Source organism: Podarcis melisellensis, assembly GCF_964234715.1.
Source record: "Podarcis melisellensis genome assembly, chromosome: 7".
NCBI classification, from domain to species: domain Eukaryota; kingdom Metazoa; phylum Chordata; class Lepidosauria; order Squamata; family Lacertidae; genus Podarcis; species Podarcis melisellensis.
The window spans coordinates 57,354,165-57,377,042 of NC_138539.1; the positions used below are offsets into that span (position 1 = coordinate 57,354,165).

At 42.3% G+C, this 22,878-nt stretch overlaps 1 protein-coding gene across 4 annotated transcripts in view; it reads left to right on the forward strand.

Moving 5' to 3' along the window:
• The window catches only part of DCDC2 (doublecortin domain containing 2), a 40,103-nt gene that overhangs the window by 2,535 nt on the left and 14,690 nt on the right, over window positions 1–22,878 (forward strand). For 3 of the 4 annotated variants that reach the window (XM_081919260.1, XM_081919262.1, XM_081919263.1), the window contains exons 2-7: window positions 1,047–1,400; window positions 4,341–4,392; window positions 10,266–10,280; window positions 16,930–17,006; window positions 17,094–17,225; window positions 21,590–21,736. In XM_081919260.1, coding sequence (XP_081775386.1) covers window positions 1,047–1,400; window positions 4,341–4,392; window positions 10,266–10,280; window positions 16,930–17,006; window positions 17,094–17,225; window positions 21,590–21,736 — 777 coding nt within the window. The remainder of the gene's footprint in view (window positions 1–1,046; window positions 1,401–4,340; window positions 4,393–10,265; window positions 10,281–16,929; window positions 17,007–17,093; window positions 17,226–21,589; window positions 21,737–22,878) is intronic. The other variant, XM_081919261.1, reaches the window with a different exon arrangement.

Below are 22,878 nucleotides of genomic sequence, written 5' to 3' on the forward strand. Positions count from 1 at the left end.
AGGAATGGCAATTTTTAATGCTTCACTATGTAAAAAAAAAAAAGAGAAAGGGGAAAATGCCTCCCTGCAAGTAGAAAACTAGTTAAGCAAAAAGCTTCCTTCCCTGATGTGCTTATTTTCTGCTTGCAAGGATTTTCAACATGGGTTGCTTTACCTGCTGTCTGAAATGGTACAGTCCACTCTAACATCTTGCTGCTCTGTCATTCTGTTCTGCTGTGGTAGAAGGGAGATCTGAAATAATGCAACTACAAAAAGACCAATTCATCAATAAAGTCTTTTGTGTCTCACAGTTCTGTGTTCTCTCTCCTCCCGCCACCCCATCTCTTGTTCTACTGAACATATTTCTGTTAGGATATTATCGGAATTCAGCCAGGAAAAGTCCCGCTATTCCCAGTTCCTGCCCACTATCTCTGGGGCCAATAAAATATTGCCAGCTGAAAGCTTTTATTCCCCCCCTAATACCTGATGATAATGTCCACCTCCTCTCCATTTTTGCATGCCACCTGTTGCTGAGCTTTGGCCGCTTTGGACACTTGCGGTCCACCTCACGGTTGATTTTGAGGAGGAAGAAGATGGCATAGAAGAATGGAGAAAAGTGAGGGGAGTGAAGACTCCTGGAGAAAAACGACAACATGTTGCCTTGTTCCAGTGACTACAAAGCTGGATGCTGGGACTACAAAGTTGGGAAAAGGGGGAGGGGGTTCTTTATTCTGCTAAGTCACTGTTTCTGCTTTATGCTTGTAGACTCAGTATATAGGATAAGAAACTCCTGATGGCATTACCATTCTCCGGAGAGTGGCGAGAACTGGTTGCCTAGCACAAGTTGCTCTTTAAACTGCTTTGAAATTGACACCTTAGGGAGGCACCAAGAGCATCTCTGGTACTTTCAGGCAGAGAGATACCATTGGTGGTAGTCCCAGTGTGCCCGTCTTGGTTGACTGTGTGTGTACACATGCAGTACGCATACTGCAAACAGGGATTTTAACAGGTCTGCAGGAGAGAGAGGCGGTAGGGAGAATAAAGCCTGTTTCTTGCTGAATCAACAGGTGTGCGAGCCAAAGGCTCCATTCAAAGGAGGAATCGGAAGACGTGGGTCAAAGCCTGGCCATGAGCAGTCCCAGTGCCAAGCCAACATGCCTGTCACAGCCGGTGGTGAAGAGCGTGATGGTGTATCGCAACGGAGATCCGTTCTTCCCAGGGCGCCGAGTGATCATCCACGAGAAGAAGGTGTCCAGCTTCGATGTCTTCCTTAAAGAAGTGACCGGTGGGGTGAATGCTCCCTTTGGGGCCGTGCGGAATATCTACACCCCCCGCGGTGGCCACCGTGTCCGACAGCTAGATGAGATTCAGAGCGGAGAGCACTATGTTGCCGGTGGCAGGGAGGCTTTCAAGAAACTCAAGTGAGTACAGTGGTACCTCGGGTTACAGACACTTCAGGTTACAGATGTTTCAGGTTACAGACTCCACTAACCCAGAAATAGCACCTCAGATTAAGAACTTTGCTTCAGGTTGAGAACAGAAATCGTGTGGTGGTGGCGTGGCGGCAGCGGGAAGCCCCATTATCTAAAGTGGTGCTTCAGGTTAAGAACAGTTTCAGGTTAAGAACGGACCTCCGGAACTAATTAAGTTCTTAACCCGAGGTACCACTGTAAAAGCAAACCAAAATGGCCTGGAAACTTTAACTTTATGTGCTCTTTTCAAAGGCACTATCCAGATGCCTCAAAAATTAGAATCAACGTAAGCACTGAGACTTTTTGCAGCTTGAAAGGTATTTCTGTTTCATCTGCCCAGTCCCCTTATCCCCTGTGCACATTTCCAACAAGGTGCTTCTATCATTTCAACATGAAATCTTTGTCCCTAAGGAGAGAAAAAAACAACAATTGACAGAAAAAGTTTCAATTGTTCAAACATTATTAACTTCATCAATGGACACATGAGGCTATTTTGTGGTATTTGGTAATCGTGTCTGACATTTCTGTGTCTCGGGTTCTATGTGTGCTTTGGCTCTGTTCCAGTAAACGTGGAATGGAGAGAAATATAACCTAGTCCTGGGCATGCTCAGATGTAAGTCCTGCTTTGTTTTATAGGGCCTTCTCCCAGGTAAGTGTGTATACGATTGCAGCCTTAATGGTTATGTTAATGAAGCACAGGTAATCTCTATTAAAATAATAAAACTTGGGGATATTCTTAGATAAATGCTGGTAGAGTAATCATTGGAAATATTTTTGTCATTCAATGCCCTGCCTTTTAGCCTCCAGCCCCACACCTGCAGCTGCATAAGCTTAGAACAAATGGCTAAATATACAACTAATTTGTGTGGCAGAATGAAGCATTTTAGCCATAGAATCGTGGAATTGTAGAGTTGGAAGGGACACAGCTTGTGTTATTTTTCAGCAATAAAGAAGAATGAGTTTGCTGGCCAGTGTAAACTGAAGTGGGATCTTTCGACTAGACTTTGTAATTAAGGACATTGTATATAACTGTTTTAAAGGTCATTTTTATGTGAAGATAAATATATGTAGGATGCAGAGTGTGTGCCAGTGCTTTGTAGATGTACAAAGAGCTGCACCTCCAGATGTACAGAGCTGTTCCTTTTCTTAGGCACAGTAGAAGTCATAGGAGACACTGGGTGGATTTACACACCGGGGAAAAACGTTATAAATAAGTCAGAAATTAGATCGTTATAGCAAAATAAAAAAACCCCTATGGAAAAATGCACCTATAAATTTCCTGCTCTCTGGCACCATCTGGTGTTGCATGATTATAGCACATTCAAATGGTTGTTTCTTTACTAATGTAGCTGAGCCCTTAGCAACTTTTGAAATTCCAGGAATTCAGTGAGACAGTTTTAAAAAAGCTTTGCATAAAATTGTATCCATTTTCCATTTGTCTTTAGCTGCTGGCAGGGCATATCAATTAGTTACTAGGCGATGCCATTTTTAAATACAGAATCCTATCATGAAACCAAAAAAGGGACGTGGGTGGTGCTGTGGTCTAAACCACTGAGCCTCAGGCTCGCTGATCGGAAGGTTGGTGGTTGGAATCCCCACGATGGGGTGAGCTCCCGTTGTTCGGTCCCAGCTCCTGCCAACCTAGCAGTTTGAAAGCACGTTAGAGTGTGAGTAGATAAATAGTTACCGCTCCGGTAGGAAGGTAAACGGTATTCCCGTGCGCTGCTCTGGTTTCGCCAGAAGCGGCTTAGTCATGCAGGCCACATGACCCGAAAAAAACTGTCTGTGGACAAACATCAGCTCCCTCGGCCAGTAAAGCGAGATGAGTGCCGCAACCCCAGAGTCATTCGTAACTGGACTTAACTGTCAGGGGTCCTTTACCTTTACCTTTTTATCATGAAACTGTGCCTATCAAAACATAAGAATCCCAACCAATCTTTTCTGTGCCATTATTGCAGCCTGGCGTAGACTATAGAGTTCCTTAATTTAGGGCAGGCTTCCTCAGCCTCGGCCCTCCAGATGTTTTTGGCCTACAACTCCCATGATCCCTAGCTAGCAGGACCAGTGGTCAGGGATGATGGGAATTGTAGTCTCAAAACATCTGGAGGGCCGAGGTTGAGGAAGCCTGATTTAGGGTATGGCTAATTCATCTCTCTGTGTTACTGTGCCCTGTTCCTCTTTACTAAAATAATGTAGAACTCGCACCATGTTTCAATTGTTGTGAGCAGTGGCTTCTGGGGTCTCTTGGTTCTTCAGCTTCTTGATTTCTCATTTTCTTTACTATTATTAGCAAAACATTCTAATTTGCTCAGGCACAGATAGTAAAGGGTTTCCTCCCTGTCTGCTGATGAACACTATTGGGATTTAAAGGCAGTTTATACTATCTGGGCTGCAAACATATAGCTTGCTTACTATCTCAGAAATAAGACCATTAAACTCCGTTGGACTTACTTGGAGTAGATGTGTATATGGCTGTACTTTGAATGTTTTTGTTTAATAAATATGCCTCACACATGAATTATTCCCCCCATCTTGCACTCACCTAACCACTATCAGATTGTGGGTCTTTTTGAAGCCAACGTAGCATCACCCATGCACAAAAGGGAGATATTCAGCAGGCCTGGGGCATTCCCAAGATTGGCAGATGTAAATGCACTCTGTGTGTGTGTATTTGTATATTTGGTGGAGACCACCAAACAGTCCAACAAGGACTGTGCACACTTGGTGGACGTGAAATGCTGACTGCCTTGGGTGGAGGGAGGTGAGATGGAATGGAGTTTCCTGTAAAAGGGTATGACTCTCTGGCTGGAACCCTGAACATGAAGGCATGCTCTACACCACTGTAGGTTACTCTTGTACATAACCTATATTCCTTTTGTTGATTTGCAGCTACTTGGACATTGGAGAACTGAAGAAAAGGCCTATGGAAATAAATAATGAGGTAAAGTAATTTATACATTAAATCAAACTAGGATTAGTCTGTATTATACCTGAGTCTAGGGAAATGAAAACAAAGCAAAGTTTTATTGCATCAGCTACAATCCTGAAATCACTTACCGGGTGGGTGGGTGTGTATATCATTGAACGCAGTGGTGCTTGCTTTTGAGTAGACACTGTAAGAGCCACCCTAACAGCTTGAGAGAGATCTAGACAGACAACTCCACTCACTTAAAACTCTAGATCTGCTTTGCCCCAGACTTCCACTTGGTTTCTCTTAAAGAGGCAGTAACTTATTAATGATCTGATGAAGTGGATTGCAGGCAATGAATTTGTCATGTGCCATAATACTCTTTGCATTCACATGTATTGGTAGCTGATTGTCAGGGTTGGAGTCAGACGCAGGTCAGCATGAAAGACTCAGGGCTCTGTTGTCAGGGAAGTTAACTATTCAAGGAAACGGCATACAACTCAGCAACCCTTTCCCGGAGGATTGCCAGAACTGAAGGTCCCTGCCTTCCACCCTTTCGAAGGCTCCTCATTTCCTAGATATTTCCCAAGCAGTCTTAAACTGTGCCTCCTCACCTCTGGCTTCTGTTCTGCTCTCATTATCCTGCAAGTACTATTTCTGAGATAGCAGAGCTTGTTGCAGCAGGAGTTGGAGACTCCCTGGATTCTTCAGCAGCCTCTTTCCCTGCCTCCTGCTTTAGTCTCGGAATCTGAACTGCTCTCTGCCACGAGCTCTTCCTGCTCACTAAACCCTGTTGCCCCACCAGCATCCAGCCCCTCTTCCCAATCTTCTCCCTCTGACCTCTCCTCAGTGCCCCACCACCAATCCCCTGGCTCTGAGCCTTCCTCCTCGGGGGTTTCCCTTCGGGGTTCCCAGCTGGTGCCTCCCACCACTTGTCTTCATCCAGCATTGTTAACAGACCCTAATCATGTTTCACAACTACAGGAAACAGAACAAATGAATTTTGCCTCTGGAAACCCTTCAACTTGTAATCCTGTAATATTTGGGAGCTCAGACCATAATTTTAGTTCAAAACTGTTATTAGTGGCAACCATTTTTTGGTGTGATATATGAACTTTCTAGTTAGTTTATGCTAACTCAGCATCTATTTTAAAGTTAAAATCCAGTGTCTTCTGGATTATTTGTTTGTGTTTGTTTTTTCTTTGTTGCTGTGGATCCCTTGTCTTATTCGCGGAACCAATTTCCCTGGAGGAAATACTGTAAAGAAGAGTGAAAGGCAGGCTGCACTGTTCTAACAGAATTGTTACTATAGTTCATGGTCATTTAACGCAGCTATAAAATCGGAAATTAATATTTTACAGTGATTATTTCCTGCAAGTGAGACAGACTAATTATATAGTATCAGTAATTCTAATTCCACCAGCGTGTTGTGCTTAGTACATGAACCAAACTTACGTCAGTGAAATCTTTGAATGGATTTCATTGCTAGAGAGAGTACAATTTTTGATGGAGTATGTAATGTAGAATGAAGATGCATGTTCAGAAACAGGTAAATAATAACACCTAAACTACTCATTTGTACGTGCCATAATAGGTTAAAAGGTATAGAACCCTGGAAGGTTAAGTACAGTCAAAGGCAACTATGGGGTGCGGCGCTCATCTCACTTTAGGCCGAGGGAGCCGACATTTGTCCACAGACAGCTTTCCGGGTCATGTGGCCAGCATGACTAAACCATTTCTGGCGCAATGGAACACCATGATGGAAGGTAGAGTGTAAGGAAATGCCATTTACCTTCTTGCCGCAGCGGTACCTATTTATCTACTTGCACTTTTGAACTGCTAGGTTGGCAGAAGCTGGGACAGAGCAACGGGAGCTCACCTTGTGCGGATTCAAACTGCCAACCTTCTGATCAGCAAGCCCAAGAGGCTCAGTGGTTTATACCACAGCGCCCAAGTTAACACACCTTTAACTTAGATTTGTTTAGAAAAGAGGCTAATTTGAGGCTCGAGTTAAAAGTGAGGATAATTTAAGTGCTCTTTCCTTACCATTTTTATTTTTGTGAATAACATGCACATTGTCTTTGATTTGTAGAGTTGGTTGCCTTTGCAGTTCAGCTCTTAGGTTTTGCTTATATTTAGGAATCCTACTGGCTGTGACATTTAAAGGCAGGGAGGAATTTTCATTGATGTCTCTTTGGCTTGTGATCCTAGGGTGTTTTTAAAAACTAACCATATTTTGTAGTGAGTGGCTTGGCTGGCTTCTTTTAGTACTGTAATCTGGATGTATCAGCCCTGCAGGCACCTTGTGAATTTATGAAATCCAAATAATGTGGGTAGGATCTGTGGTAGGATTGTTTTATCTTAATCTGTCCACAGCAGGTTGTTTCAAATGACTTTTTGATTGCTTTCAGCTGCCTGATTCATTGAACATTTTCCTCAGTCTCTTCTCCTCTATGTTACATTACAGTCTTCAACATTCCTTTCTGGAAGTAGGTTCCATTGAAATCAATGATATCCCCCCCCTCCCCGCCCAGGATAAATATATAGGATTCAGGTATAAATTTCCAAGTCTAAAGGGAGTGATTTAAGAAAAAGAATGTGATGTGCCAAATGGTACAGTAGTTTTTGTACTTGTGTGGTGAATGTACAGAGGCACCTCAGAATCCATTCCAGAAGTCTGTTCGACTTCCAAAACGTTCAAAAACCAAGGCGCGGCTTCAGATTGGATGCAGGAAGTTCCTGCAGTCAACCGGAAGCTGCAGAAGCTGCAGCAGACTTTTAGGTTCCAAAGAACGTTCGCAAACCGGAACACTCACTTCTGAGCTTATGGTGTTCGGGAGCCAAAACGTTCTACTTGCAAGGTGTTCGCAAACCAAGCTACCACTGTATTGAATATGTACAGCCCTAGTGTTATCTAAGCCTCACATATATTTACTAAAGTGGTTAGATGGAAGTGCAATCCTGTGCAACTCAGAACTCACAATTCTATTCACCCCCATATTGTTTTGTTCCTTTTGAGGAAGCAAGAGGAGTAGAATTGTTTAGCTGGAACTCTTTTTATTGCATTAAGTGGTAGCTAGAGGAGGAAACAGGACTGGACAGCATATCAAATGAATCTTCACTGAATCAAGATTTCCCCATGCAGTAATTTCAGTCATTGCCATTAGATAATGAAATGTAAAAAATTCTATTTGTTTTACAGTGTCTTTCATTGCAAATCACACTGTATGTTCACATTCCATGAAATACATTTTCAGTAGTGTCTTAAGTCTTCTTAATTTAGGCAGCATTCCAAAACCCACTTTTAAGCCGCGTTGAACTCAGTGGGACTTCAGAGTAGGCGTGTAGAGGGTTGTCCTGGGAACATCTTTTCTTTAAGAGGTTGGTGTAAAGATCCAGAGCAGGGATCACCTATAGTTATAGTGAAGTAAATTACCATATGTGCTGACAACTTTACTATCTAGGATAAGTAAACATTTCAGAAATAAGATTCGTTAAAAACAGTGAGGCTTGATTTATGAAGCATTTGCGTTCTATTAAAAGGGCAATCCATTGTGTTTTATGGGAATGTAGTATTGTAGAATAAAAATGACTCATACTTAAAAAGGAGAACCAATAGCTTTATTTCTTGCTGGTTGAGTGACCCGGCTCCTGGAGCACTGGATTTAGCATCTCAAAACTCTGGAAGAGCATAGCTCTCCAAGTTGTTTGATATTTAGTATCTTGGTAACCTAATTAGCACAACAAGCCATACAAACACTGTTATTCTTCTGAAATGAATACCTTGAGGATTCAGTGCAACGTTGACCAGAAAGCCTGTGAAAACAAAGATGATGCTTCTGGTTTACACATGTTTTGCTAATTGCAACTGTGTCCTTCAGAAAGATAATGGCCAAACATTCTAATTTTGTGTATAGCAGGAGTGGGGAGCCTTGGACCTGGAGGTTAAATGTGGCCCTCCAGGCATCTCTGTCTCATCCTTGGAACTCTCCCCAAGCCATGTCTCACAATAGCACTAATCTACACCTGCCTCAGGTGTTTTTGACTGGTGAGAATATGTCCGTCAACTGCAATAATGCCTCTAGCTTTCCCTGATGGTGGAGGGGTATAGAAACATGTGGCTTATGTTGTTGGAATGTAGGCTACTGTACAAAGGTAAATATGTAGCTCCACCCACTTTTTGCCCATCGTTCCACCCACCACTGACTTGTTTACTACGTATGAGGAAATGAAGCCTTTGGGTTGATAATGTTTCTTCATGCCAATCTGTGGTTATACCAATGAATACAGTCCAGTCTAGTCCCAACAAGAGGCAACGCTGGTACAAGGATGTCTGTGTGCACAGATAACCCTTTTTACCCGGCATACCCCTAGGATTTCTGCAAAGTGGTTGTAGAGGTACCCATGTGCAGACAGAATGATCCTGTACTTCATGCTAATACAGCTCCCTATGCATGCTCAGAAGGAAACAGGCTATGGTTGTGACAGGGGATGCGTGGAGAAGAAGCTCTGCTAGTAAGCGACTTGGGGAAAGGAACTAGTGTTTCTGTGTAGTCTACTGAATGTTTATATGCATGTTTTGCAGACATCTGACATTAATTCCTATGTTTGGCAATATGCCAAATTTTCTGTAATTTGTCCTTGTCATTGTAACAAAAGAGTAGGCCAACATCTCCCTCTCTCTATGCATATATGTAAAAACAAGGTGCAAATGGGTGAGAAGAGGGGTTAACTCACAGATCAGTCTGTGAAATCTTGATAAGAGAGACTAGATTTCTTCTGTTAGTGATGCAAAGCATCCACATACTTGGAGTAACCTGTTACTGCTTTGGGGGGCAATCTAATCATATGCAAAGAACAGTGATTTCATAAATCTGAACAAGCTTTTCCTTTGTTCTAAATATTTTTTTAAACATTTTTTTTTACACTCTCTGGTTTCTTTTCATTTGCCTGATAGCCTTTCAACCTGATAGTAAGAGCATGTAATCAGTCTTTTGGGTTCCCTTGACCTCAGTCTGTCCTAAGGGAATGCAAATATTTATACTCCGTTTACCAGGGAGGACTGAATATAATAGACCATTGTATTGAACTGTCCTAGCTAACCATGGTTCATTACATGAGCTGATCAACATGAGCTGGTATAGTAGTGGTGCACAGTATTTGCAGCCTTCTCATATTTATTTATATTAAACCATATAGGTAAGTATAAGCCAATTCACCTCGTTATGCTTCATATTACTGTATCTTGCCCTCTGAGGTGAAGAGATTACCCCATTGGCCTTGGTGTAGCATTAATAGCTTGTTGATGTCTCTGGAGCCAGAAATGCAAGCCAAAGCTACCTATTGGGGGGGGGGGAGAAATGAAGTGGTGTGTGTGTGTATTTATGTGCACAATGATCAAAAGAGAAAATACAAAAAAAGGTTAGAAATTGTTTGCATCTGATCAGCAGACCAAGCTGAGGTGGAATGCTGCTGATTCTTGTGGGAATTTATGCTGCTTTAGGCATGAGGTGGAGAGTGGAATTCTGGAAAATGAAAATCAATATTGTTCCATCATGTCAACATAAAAGCTTTAGTAGGGCTAAAATGTCTTTTACAACCCAACAGTCATGCTGTAATTTTAGTTTAGACTGGAACATACATAAATTCTGTGAAAAGGTATGGCAAAATAGAACAGGGAAGTAAGGAGAGATGGAGAATAAAGATATTTACTGGGTTAATAAATAGTGATATAAAAGAACAGTGTGGCCAGTTTTATATCTGATGAACAGATATTATTTTAACCACATCAGATAGGTCACTGCATCCATTCATATTAAAACAACCTGCTTTAAAAATATGTTGAAAATAAACAGATGATAATGAGTGTAACATGCTAAATGTGTTATTTTGTTTTTTGCCAACAGTTGGCACTGGAAGATGTAAGTACCCGTGTTGGATTTTTACTGACAAATTGCTAAATTGTCTAAACGTTTTTGAATAAGGTTTATCATGGTATAAGAATGAATGTTACATACAATGTCATTGGGTGGTATCTCACTTCAGACACATTGATTTCAGTGCATATACTCTGAATATTACATAGTAGGACACAAAATAATATACAATAGCTTTGATCCACGTATACATTTATAGACTACTTCCTACTCCTGTGCAGCAACAGGTGCACAGGTGGTCACAGTTGGCTCAAGGGGTGGGGGAGCATAAAGGTTCCCTGCTCCCCATTGCCGCCTAAATTGTAAATTATTTTGCATGCCCTTCAGTATTTCGAAAGGTTGCCTCTACTGAACCTTTGGTAATTTGAAAATGTTTTCTTTTTAGTTGTTTAATTTACTGATCGGTAAAAAGGCAGGTGATTCTAAAAGTTATTTAAGTAGTTGGCAGCTCTAACAGTGGCGTGTCAAGCAAAGTTATGTCTTTTGCTCAGTGGCTCCCTTACCATTTTTGCTGACGACTCCTGTTCCACCAACATACCAAGTTCAGGAGATGGTGGTAACTCATCGCTTTTGGCCTGCAGTGCACTTAATGCAGCAAACCAAGGTCAACTCAAAGCGTAGGCTTCCCATCTCTTTATTGTCGCTACTGTTTTCATTCAGATAAACTGGTGCAGTCTTGTTGTGCTGTAGGGAAAGCGAGACAGTTTTATTTCCTAAAATTAATTTCCTTGCTATTAGACCTAACTTATACTTTCATGGTAGAATGGATACAAGTCAAATGTATGCCCCTTTCCTGCAAAAATGCACTAATCACATTTTGCGAATGTGATTCCTGTCAATCACTTCCCTGCTCTCCTCCCAATGGAAGATTATTTGGACTATCAGAATTGACAGTAGTTACATGGCTCCAGGCCTTTGCTTATCAAGGTAACTGGGAACGTGGTGGAAGGGAATTTAGAGGGGAGGATCAATGATGAGAAGGAAGCATACTTAACCCCCACCCCCTTCAAACCAACTATCCATAGCAAAATCCTTCCTCCCTGAGACAATTCCTTCTTGGCTTAGCTTTCAATTCAGACCCTGGAGGGCAAGATTAGCAATAGAAAATTGATGGATAGGACTAAAGATTGTGGAGGTCAAACATCCCTTCCCTTCTGCTGATTTCTCCCTGCAAAAGCTGCCCATACAGTGGTACCTCGGGTTACAGACGCTTTAGGTTACAGACTCCGCTAACCCAGAAATAGTACCTTGGGTTAAGAACTTTGCTTCAGGATGAGAACAGAAATCACGTGGCGGTGGTGTGGCAGCAGCGGGAGGCCCTATTAGCTAAAGTGGTACCTCAGGTTTCAGGTTAAGAACAGTTTCAGGTTAAGAAAGGGCCTCCAGAACGAATTAAGTTCTTAACCCGAGGTACCACTGTATTAGCATTATGAAGGAAATACTGAGTTGGGCACTCAACGTTTCTCACATAATTTCTGGTTTAGATCTCCCGACAGATCCTTAACATGTGTGTCACCTGCTGTGAGGATCTCCTGATCACAGCCAGTCCGCTTAAAGCAATCTAGGAACCAAGAGTCCTGTTTCTTAAATTAAATTACAGTAATACATTTAAATTCCATTGATTTGCAAGCTGTTGTGTTGAAGTTTGAGCCTGTGCAGCTGAGGTAAATAGAGCCTGTCCAACTGAGTCTATCCAGCTGAGTAACTTTGGGTTATTGATATCATTTGAAGCATGCTAAGGATCTGTCTACTAAGCAGGCGATTAAAGGCTGCAGTGATGTGAGATCCTTAACATAATTACAGATTCCACGTTGGTTAATATATTACTTTGTGGTTCCCGAGGGGATCGTATTCCAGACAATGCTGTATTGTGGTGATTTGTAAATAAATATATGAGCAGCTGAACTGTAAACCTGAAACTGGAACTTAGGGCATGTGTGCAATGGAGCCTCCAGTTCAGTATATTACCACACAGGTAGAATTGTGGCAGGCAATACCAGTGGACCATGGTCTTCAAGTGTTAAACCTTTTAAAAAAACTATATTTACTGTGCAACCTGAAGCGATGGCAGTTTGCAGATCATTAGACATCAGCATGGAGATCATATGACTAGTGTGCTGCCATAGTTCATCTGAGAAACACCATTCACTGATCCACTATCATAGCTCATGCCCAAAATATCACATTACATAGTTATATCATCCCCCTCCCGATACAATTTTTTTTAAAGGAAAAACAACCAAAAGAAGCTGGATTCTTGAGGACAGGTGGGGAGAAGGGGCTGTTTGACCATTTGCCTGCCATCCATTTTTCTGCTCAAAATCTCCTCCATTGTAATTACACTCAGGAGTGGGGGGGCGGGGCGGGGGAAGAAACTGGTTCCCAGCCCTGTGGGAAAAAGGGGCAGAGAGTGAGCAATTTGGAACAGGAAAGAGCCTAGCAGGGTCAAGCCTCTTTATTCCCCTGCCCTTCTGATCCTCCAAGCCTCCACCCCCATTGTTCAGGCCGGACACTGAGGTCCAGCTCCAAGGACCTTATGCAAGAAGTGAGGTTACAGTGAACCAGGCAGAGGGCCTTCTTAGTAGTGGCGCCTGCCCTGTGGAATACCATCCCATCAGATGTCAAGAAAATAAACAACTATCTGACTTTTAGAAGACATCTGAAGGCAGCCTTGTATTGGGATATTTTTAAGGGCTAATGTTTTACCATTTTTATGTGCTGTAAGCTGCCCAGAGTGGCTGAGGAAACCCAGCCAGATGGGCGGGGACATAAATAATAAAATTATTACAGTTGTACCTTGGGTTACATACGCTTCAGGTTACATACGCTTCAGGTTACAGACTCCGCTAACTCAGAAATAGTACCTCGGGTTAAGAACTTTGCTTCAGGATGAGAACAGAAATCGTGCTCCGGCACGGCAGCAGCAGTGGGAGGCCCTATTAGCTAAAGTGGTGCTTCAGGTTAAGAACAGTTTCAGGTTAAGAACGGACCTCTGAAATGAATTAAGTACTTAACCCGAGCTACTACTGTATTATTATTCAAGTCTGAAGTCTTTTGTTTGTGCTTTTTCTGAAAACAAAAATGTTCAGGAAAAGAGTAATCCAACCACAAGTGTTTTACACGCTGTCCCTCAGTTGATTGTTTTGCCTGTGAATGATTCAACCATTAGTGGGGCAGAAGAGCACATTCTGCATCCCCACACTGAACTCAAAGCACTCCCTTTCCTCTTCTGAAATGGCACAGGAGAAATCCCCATGTGCTTATCAGAGTTGGCATCAGATCTCCCAGCCTCAATAAAATGCAAACAGTATGTAGCTACGGGCAGTGCAGAAGGCCTAAATATGTGAATCTGTCTGTCTCTACGAGAAAACACATACAAGATGCAGGCTTAGAGAACTCACTGCAGTATCTGCTATAAGCAAACATATATTTGGTATTTGGTATAATCAAATCTGTGAAAACAAAGCTCTTTTTGTAACCAAAATGACAAATGTCTAAGCAAATATTTACTTAATCAGGAAAGCTGCAGAGTTAGCTGAATATTGTTTTTATTAGGGCTAACCAATTGCTCTTTTCAGATGAACCGATGAATGCTGTCCTTGCTCCTTAACCGATTTATCCATCTGATTTTCTAAACAAAGCCTATGGGAGTATAACTTGTATGGCTTTGATAAAAAAGATCCAATTAATGAACTGAGACTTTGAATGGGGTCCGTTGCTGTGAGCTCTTCCTTCCCTCTAACGTGTTCACTGGTTGTATGAAAAGGGATAATCATAGTGTATATGAACTTTTGTTTAAAGTTTTGTTTTTAAGAAAATTGATTTTTCTGAGAGAAGTTCATTGCTTTACATATTTACTTGAAAATATGTATGGTCATATTTCACCCCTAATCTCTTTAATTCTCAGAAAATGGATTTTTTTACCTGACCACAGTGTAAACTCCAGAATCATGGAATGAGCTCATATCCAACTAATGCCTACTCTGAGTTGTTGTTGTTGTTTAGTCATGTCCGACTCTTCGTGACCCCATGGACCAGAGCATGCCAGGCACTCCTGTCTTCCATTGCCTCCCACAGTTTGGTCAAACTCATGCTGGTAGCTTCGAGAACACTGTCCAACCATCTCGTCCTCTGTTGTCCCCTTCTCCTTATGCCCTCAATCTTTCCCAACCTCAGGGTCTTTTCCAGGGAGTCTTCTCTTCTCATGAGGTGGCCAAAGTACTGGAGCCTCAGCTTCAGGATTTGTCCTTCCAGTGAGCACTCAGGGCTGATTTCCTTAAGAATGGAGAGGTTTGATCTTCTTGCAGTCCATGGGACTCTCAAGAGTCTCCTCCAACACCATAATTCAAAAGCATAAATTCTTCGGCGATCAGCCTTCTTTATGGTCCAGCTCTCACTTCCATACATCACAACTGGGAAAACCATAGCTTTAACTATATGACCTTTGTTGGCAAGGTGATGTCTCTGCTCTACTCTGAGTAGACCAACTGAAATCAGTGGACTTATTTGTGTCTCTTGATTTCAGTAGGTCCTGAAATGGTAATGCACTCATTTTTCCTGTTGTTTGATAGTTGTGTGTTTCAGGGGTGGTTTTTTCTTGTCTGTATAATGATGTGCATTCCATTGTAACACACTTAACAAATCAGCATAACTTTGTAATTATTCTCAAAAGAAAAAATAACATGCCTTGGTCACACCATGCACTCCCAAATGATTGGCTTATTTTAGAATGGAACTGTTTTGTTTTCCAGACGCACCAAAGGAGTGCAAAAATACTAATGACTCTTTGATTAGAGGCTCATTTAAAACTCAGATTGCTGCAACATCTATATTTGGAAGATATACACCCCTTCAGATATTTTTTGACCTCCCCACATCATTGCGAGGGTGGATTATTTCCACAAGGACTCAAGAAGGAAACATACTCTATAGCATAGTATCCTGTCGAGAAGCTTTGTTAGGTTTCATCAGCTTGAGGAAACTAATTAATTGCACACTTCAGGGAATCTTTTCAATGGCTTGTTCTTTATGATTAGTGAGTCTTTCTTTATCTTCAATGTTAGAAGGCAACCATCCTCTGAAGTCACATACAAAACACCATCTAGAAAAAGATTTGATTTCCCACTGGTTAGATGTGCCAGGCTGCCCCATTAGCAGTCCAAATTCTGTAATAGTTTGCCTGAAACTTTTACTGGGGTACCGTAAGTGGATAGTTCTGAGTGTATTTTAACTGCAGGTGTAGCTTACTGGATATCAGTATGAGAATTGAGTGCAAGGATGTGTCATCCTGGAAGTTTTGAAAGGGCTCAGAAGTGCTTCTGTATATATGTGTAGAAGCAGTGGGCTGTGTGGTTTTCTTTTCTGAAGGGTGGGATATAAATTGAAATAATAGTTAATAAATCATCATTGGAATCCATTACTGTCTAGATAAGTACTTCTACATATAGTCCTTGTGACCTACTACATAGAGCAAAAGCTCTAGCAGTTCCTGAAAAGCTAGGGTACTGAAAAATATTGCTAGTTTCTGAACACTTTCTAAGGAAATCTCTCCCTTTCCCTGGAACATCATTCTTCCAGTTCAAGGTTCCTCTCTAATTCAAGAATTAAAATTGCTTATTTTTTTGTGGTGGGTGCAAAAACAGCCTGTTACATAGGTGGCAACTCCCTGGGGACCTGGGTGACCCAGCACCCACAAAATTCCCCATGTGGAGGCTGGGCACCCACAAATTTCGGTGCCAGTGCCATGGCACCCATGGCCCTGGGCATCCACGGTCGTGAGGCCAAGTTGGCACTTCTGGCCTTCTACCAACACTGCTTGCCACTCCCCTGAGATGGCCATTTTTGAGGGGCTTGTGCTGGCGTAGGGGTTTTGGTTCAGGCAGCTGAGGCCTGGCTCAGCCGGGAAGATGGGATTATGGTAGTGTATCTCCAGCTCAGACGGGATCTGATGCTTATGCCAGAGATCCACCATTTCTCAACTCTCTTGTCCCTGTGGATTTTGGGGTTGGATTGTCCCCTAACACAGGAAATCTTTAAACATGGCACAGAAAGGAGGGAAGGGGTGCATGTGGACAATGCCCACAGGCACAAGCCTCATGTATATATAGGATTAATAGGCTCAGATATGTTCTGCTGAACTGGGTTTGGACTGCTTTTACAGAATATTATGTCGAAACCAATACTTTGCCTCATTTAGACATGAGGAGATGTTAAGGTGGATATAGCTTGATAGCCTCCTGGCTGGTATCAAATGGGAGATAGGTTTCTTTCCAAGCCGCTGAACATGGACTATGAGAAACAGCCAAGAAATTAGCAGATCTGACACTGGGAGGCCAAATTTCCTGTGACTCAGCAACACCACTTGCAAATCGGTAGACACTAATTAACTTTTGAAGTTCAGGAAAGTCGTGGCTAGAAATAACACAGCTACGATGAAGAAGAAAAACTAAGGATTTTGATGAGAAAGTGGAAAGCACAATGTCAACAAAAGCACAAATAAAACATGACTACAAATCCAAGTGGTATGATTAGAAAATTGGTCCTGGGAAGAATAAGGTAAGATTTTAAATAGATGTCATAATGACAAGTTGAGACAGAATCAGTTGCTGATTTATTTATTTTTTAAATCTTTCAGGTGAAGCCAGTTTCCCACAGCAGAATCAATGTGTCTGCCCGGTTTAGAAAGCCTCTTCAGGAGCCTTGCACTGTTTTGTAAGTTGGGTTTTCTGATAGGCAGTTTGAGCATCATTATTTTGAAGAACATCCAACTGATTGCAACTTTTCCTGTCCTCTTCTTAGCCTGATTGCTAATGGTGACCTCATAAGCCCGGCCGTGCGTCTTTTCATCCCCAGAAGAGCACTAAATCAATGGGATCATGTTCTTGAAATGGTTACTGAAAAGGTTACACTCAGAAGTGGCGCTGTGCACAGGTAAGATGAAATGGCACGTTGTCAATGTGACCACAGTTTCAGGCTTTTGCTAGTAAGGTGCAGCTGAGCAGGACCAAGTTCTAGGGGCAAAAGTGCTCTAATGTTGTACATATACATCATAAACTGGGGTTTCAGCCCTTTTGCTACTTGGTAGAAGCTGCCAGCAAATGCATGAACTATTTGCTCGGTTGATGCTCTGCAGTGGCACCTGAAAGTTGCTTGGGGCAGCACTTGAAAGACAGAGATGGTGTGCATCTGGATTGGGGGTTTTCAGTTCTGCTTTGAAAGCAAACTGGTCCTGGTCCAGAAGAGAGCTTTTGTTTGGGAAAACCCCAAAGGTAAAGCATGTTACCTTGAGATACATTTGTACAGCACACTGTGTTTCTTCCCTTTTGTTTTTTCCATGTTTCCTGTAAATCCAGTTTTTGCATTTGATTTCTTAAAACGTTAGAGGACACATTGAGCTAGCTAGTACGATTTATCATTGCTTGTTTAATAATTAACAAATTAGCTATTGTGACGTGTGGTAGCTGAACTATCATTAGCTTAGCTTCCAGTAAAGGCCATTGATTCTGAAAAACGTAAAAACTCTTCATTAAAGAAATGGATGCAATGTTTAGAGGGTTCAGTACAGCCAAGACCAATCTGAACATTAGTGTGGGCTTTTTCCTCAATTACACACATCAGTAGCCAGACAAATGGCACGGCTTGTGCATTACATTTCAGTTGTGTGGCGAGTTCCTGCCTTCCACCAGTAGGAATAAAGACACATGACACCGTTATTTTAGGTTCATGGGCTAAAATTGGCCACAACTTTATTGGTTACAGGTAAAGAGCGGTATTGGCTTAGTCATTGGTCCTATCCGACTATCCGGCTTCAGCCTGATTGCTTGAAGACCAGGAAGGGTTAACACCAGCAGGGGGAGCCCTGCTGATGCACATCAACTAGGCACTCCCCCGGGGTCACCGCTCAGGGGCGTGCCTTGGGCCGTGGCCTCCATAGGCTTTGGATGGGGCCACGCCCCCTGGAATCCTTTACCGGAGGTAGGTGAAAAACCAAAGAATGAGTGGCCAGAGAGGGAGATCCTTGGCTGCGCTTGCCTTAAATGCGGCAAGCCACACCCCCTGAGCCAGCTGATTGGCTGGCCAGGGGATGACGCGGCAGAGGATTCCCCAGATGGTGTGGGGCTGGGAGCCACCCCCGCGCATGTGTTGGGGACGTGAAGCCCGCAACACCACCTCCTCCCGAGGTCGGAAGTGGCTTTGTGGATAATGGGGGCACTTACTTGACCTCCTGGCAGCAGTGTTGCTGTTGTTTACTGAGAGGGGTAAGGTGGTGGGAAGTGGGCATTGCAAATGTACCAGTAGGAGTGCTGGATTGGCCCTACTAGTGTGTTTCCACGATGCCACCCTCCCCGTTGTCTTGCTTCTCCCCCTTCCCATCCAGGAAGCAGCAGTGACTCCCCTGCCAGGAGGTCAGGTTAGTGCCACTGCCCCACCATACTGTCCACTGATGCAACATTTCTGATGCCTCAGAGAGATTAATGGGCAGGCAGACCATGCATAGCAGTGAGCAGGGGTGGAGAACTGCATCAGGCTGGTGGGCCAGATTCTCATTTCCCTGCTCCCTTGCAGGCCAAATTTGCTAAGTGGATGTGACGTTCCAGCCTGACAGCTCTAAGCACACCCCTGTAGTTTCCACATGCCTATAGCCACTTCTGCCTGAAGCAGAGGACCGGTTTAGATTGGGCTGCAGAAGTTGTAATTCCCAAAGAACCTTCCTCCTATGCACACAAGCTCCATTTGACCATGTGAACTCCAGTATCTAAGGGCTGTTCCCTCAGTTATAATTTTAGTTAATGGAAGAATGCCTATCAGTCACATCTGTGATAAAAATCACAGCATGGGAAATGCGTGTTTATGTTTGCTTGAGTCATGGCTGGTGCGCTGCATCACCCTGTTTATGGTGACTGCTCCAGTGATGGGTGGTCCCTGACTGTGGCAACATTGGGAATTGGTGGTAACTGGTTGCTCATGTGGGAGAGTTTTGTTTTGTTTTGCATAAGCTGAATAAAAACGGAAACGTCTGCTTGCAGTATAACCAGTGTATGGTGTATTACCCCTGCACCAATATACTTGTCTAAAATCTTACCTACTTGTCTAACCTCATTGGGACAAACAGGTCTTCTGTCTCACTTGCTACAGACTTCATTCATTCATTCATTCATTCACAATGATTCACATGTTTATTTCCTGCCTTCCTTCAAGGAGCTCATGGCTGTGTACATCAGGCTGAGAGTTAGGGACTGGCTCTAAGGCTGTCCATTAAGCTTCATGGCCAACTGGTGATTTGGTCCAACACTCTCACTCCTATACTATGCAGACTTGCTGAAAATTTGGCTGCCATCACAACCTACCTTGTGTAAAACTTCACTTTAAACTTGCAGCAAAATTGGTGAAGGCCAATTCCATTTTTCTCTGCTTAAAAAAAAAAAGAAGTAATGTCCACTACCGAATTCAGGGAGGAAATTAGTGAGGTTTTCTAATAACTTCAGAAGTTCATCCTGTACTGTTGTGTCTTGCCAATGATTGGGTTTAATGATTGCATTTTACTGTTGAATTACCGTATTTTTTGCTCTATAAGACGCACCAGACCACAAGACGCACCTAGTTTTTGGAGGAGGAAAACAAGAAGAAAAATATTCTGAATCTCAGAAGGCAGAAGAGCAAGAGGGATTGCTGCGCAGTGAAAGCAGCAATCCCTCTTGCTCTTCTGGCTTCTGTGATAGCTGCACAGCCTGCATTCGCTCCATAAGACACACACACATTTCCCCTTATTTTTTAGGAGGGAAAAAGTGAGTCTTCTAGAGCAAAAAATACGGTATTTAATGTTGTTTTATACTAATTGGAAAGTGCCTTGCGATCACTTGTCTGTGTTGAAGGGTCATCTAGAAATTTTGTGAAATAAATAAATAAATTTCTTCATGTCACAGTTTTTTTTAATCTTATAAGTGACATTCGGGTTCATTTCCACCATCTAACATTTCAATATGGGTTACTAGTATAGTGAATGCTCTGTGACTGCATGTCAAACAGTAGTTTAGCTACATGCACAATAACCCAGTTAGGCTATGGGAAATTCAAGTAGACGTGCACATTTTAACAAATCAGTTAGAATGTCTCAAAATCTGGCCAGTTCTAAATGGGTTTTGTTGGCAATCTGTGTTGGTATCAGTATTTTTTCTTAATAAACTCAGAGCTTTTCTGATCTGAGGAGCACATTGCAAAGTTTAAGTGGACAACACAGTCAGTGATCAGTATGGAGCTATGTGGAAGAATTACTGCACTATGAGCTCAAGTACTTAAAAGTGTGACGTTTCCTTTAAGGGGGCCTTACACTTGCTGAATTCTTTGAGGTTTTGACCAGTAGACTGCTGAATAATTAACTACACTGATTTCCCATCAGCATTTTAAAGCATACTATAGATGAACTGGCCTTCCATCCCATCTAGTGGCTCTTATTAGTGGTGCAGGTATGGAACAGGGCTTCCCAGGATATTTAAGAGATGCTGGTAGATTTGCCTTTTTGTTTGGTATAACGTTAAGTGGTAGCAAAATGCTAAGTTTGGTTTCTGCAGATGATAGAACATGCCCCTCCCCCAAAAGGTATTCTAGGAAACCTGAAATTTCAGAGTTATAGAGAGTGAGCCTGGCTTCGGCTGGGGAGGGTGGGATATAAATAAATTTATTATTTATTATTTATTATATCAGCAATATATGCATTTAGCAATCCTGTGCCCCTCAAAGCCAACAGTCCGACTGAGCTTAGAGATTTAAATATTAAGCAACTGAGAAATGCTTTTAAAGAAACAGCGCACCCCAATTTCAAAAATTGTTGTTAAAAACAAGAAGCGTTGTCACTTTTTCTAAGAAAAAGGACAAAGTGAGCACTGATAAAGCTTACATGGAAAGGCATTGGAAAAGACATATTGTATTAGGCTTGTTTCCTCTACAACCTGGTACCAAACTCAGGTAGGGCTCAGAAAGAGCCCTGTCTGAAACCCTGGAGAAACCCCTGCCAGTTGGCACGACAGACTAATTGGTCTGATGCAGTATAAGGCAGCTTTCTGTGTTCCTAACACACAGCTGGTGGGAGTCCTGCTAGTGGTTCTTCAGACAATTCCTTCCAGTTTAGTTGACATTGTTCCAATGATGGGGCAAAGTGGACGCCAAGGGGAAATTCTTCTCTCTTCCGGAAGAGGGCTCACAATGTACCGCTAGACTTCTCAGTGCTTAGTTCACTCCTTGAAGGGTGTGGATTATTTATTTCAGTTGCTTAAGGGAAGTGCTCATATATTTTACAGGCTCTACACTTTAGATGGAAAACCTGTCGAGAGTGGGATGGATTTGGAAAATGGGCAGTTTTACGTAGCGGTTGGCAGAGACAAATTTAAGAAGTTGCCCTATAGTGAATTGCTGTTCACGAAGTCCACCATGAGGAGATCGTATGGGTAAGTTTAATGGGTTTTTGTACTAGCCATATTTATGAACATGAATTATGATAATACAGTGTTATGAATCCAGGTGTGTACTGCAGCTAAGCCCATTTTTTGACATGGATTGGATTTTTGTAACTTTGGGGTTCTATAGGTGAGAAGATGTTACACAGTGCAGCTGCAATTGCTGCTGATATCTGTCTCTTTTATTGCCTAGTTCACATGTTTTGCTTGTTTATATGAGCATCTAAGTTATGATTACTTGCACAGACAAAAACATATAGTGAATTGGACCCAAAGTAACAGGTTAGGAGGATAAAGAAGGGTTTTGTTTCATTTGACAGAGCGAAGATACCCTAAAGCTAGCTTAATTCACTCTAACCTTCTTCATGCAGTGATAGATCAGAGCTCCTGTTTGAATAAACTTGTAAAGTCAACGGTTCTCACTTGAGAACCTTTCCATTCCTAGTTTTTCATAACCTCTTGAGCAAATTTATTTTGGCCTAGTTGCAAAAGTTGCTGTCCTTCACAAGTGTTTTATTAGACCACAAATAAAAGGGCATTGTATGTAACTGCATGTAACTGCTTCCTCTTCAGTTGGTCTTTGAGATGATGACTATGGCTTGTGAATATCTGAAATGGTTTCTAGCTTTTCAGTAATTTATTATATTATATAGGGTCCTTCCTATGTATGACAGTTGCAAAGTATACCACAAAATCATTTGCTTCTAAATACCTTGGGTTGTTCCAGATGACCTGATTCTGAGCATTCATCATGATTCATCTGCAGAAAGTTTGTGCAGTGGTTAAATTGTGTTCTCTGTTTATTTAGCATCCATTTGATTTGTTTGGGTGGATGTTATCCATCGTTACTTCAGTCAGTTGTTACTCACACTTTGCAGTGCATTTTGCCTCTCACTTTCCTCATTGCAGAAAGTCCATTTTGGGGGAATTGGGTTTGTTACGCAAGAGCAGCAAACTGATTTTGATTGTGCAACCTGGATTTGCCAGCACATGATTGAATCGGACTTGGAAATAGTGACCGTCTAGAAGCACCCTTATAAAGACATTATGTTTGTTGGCAATAGATAGGCTGTTTCAGCATAATAATTCATGATGTTGAGAACATTCCAAGTGTTTTAAACCTGAAATACCAT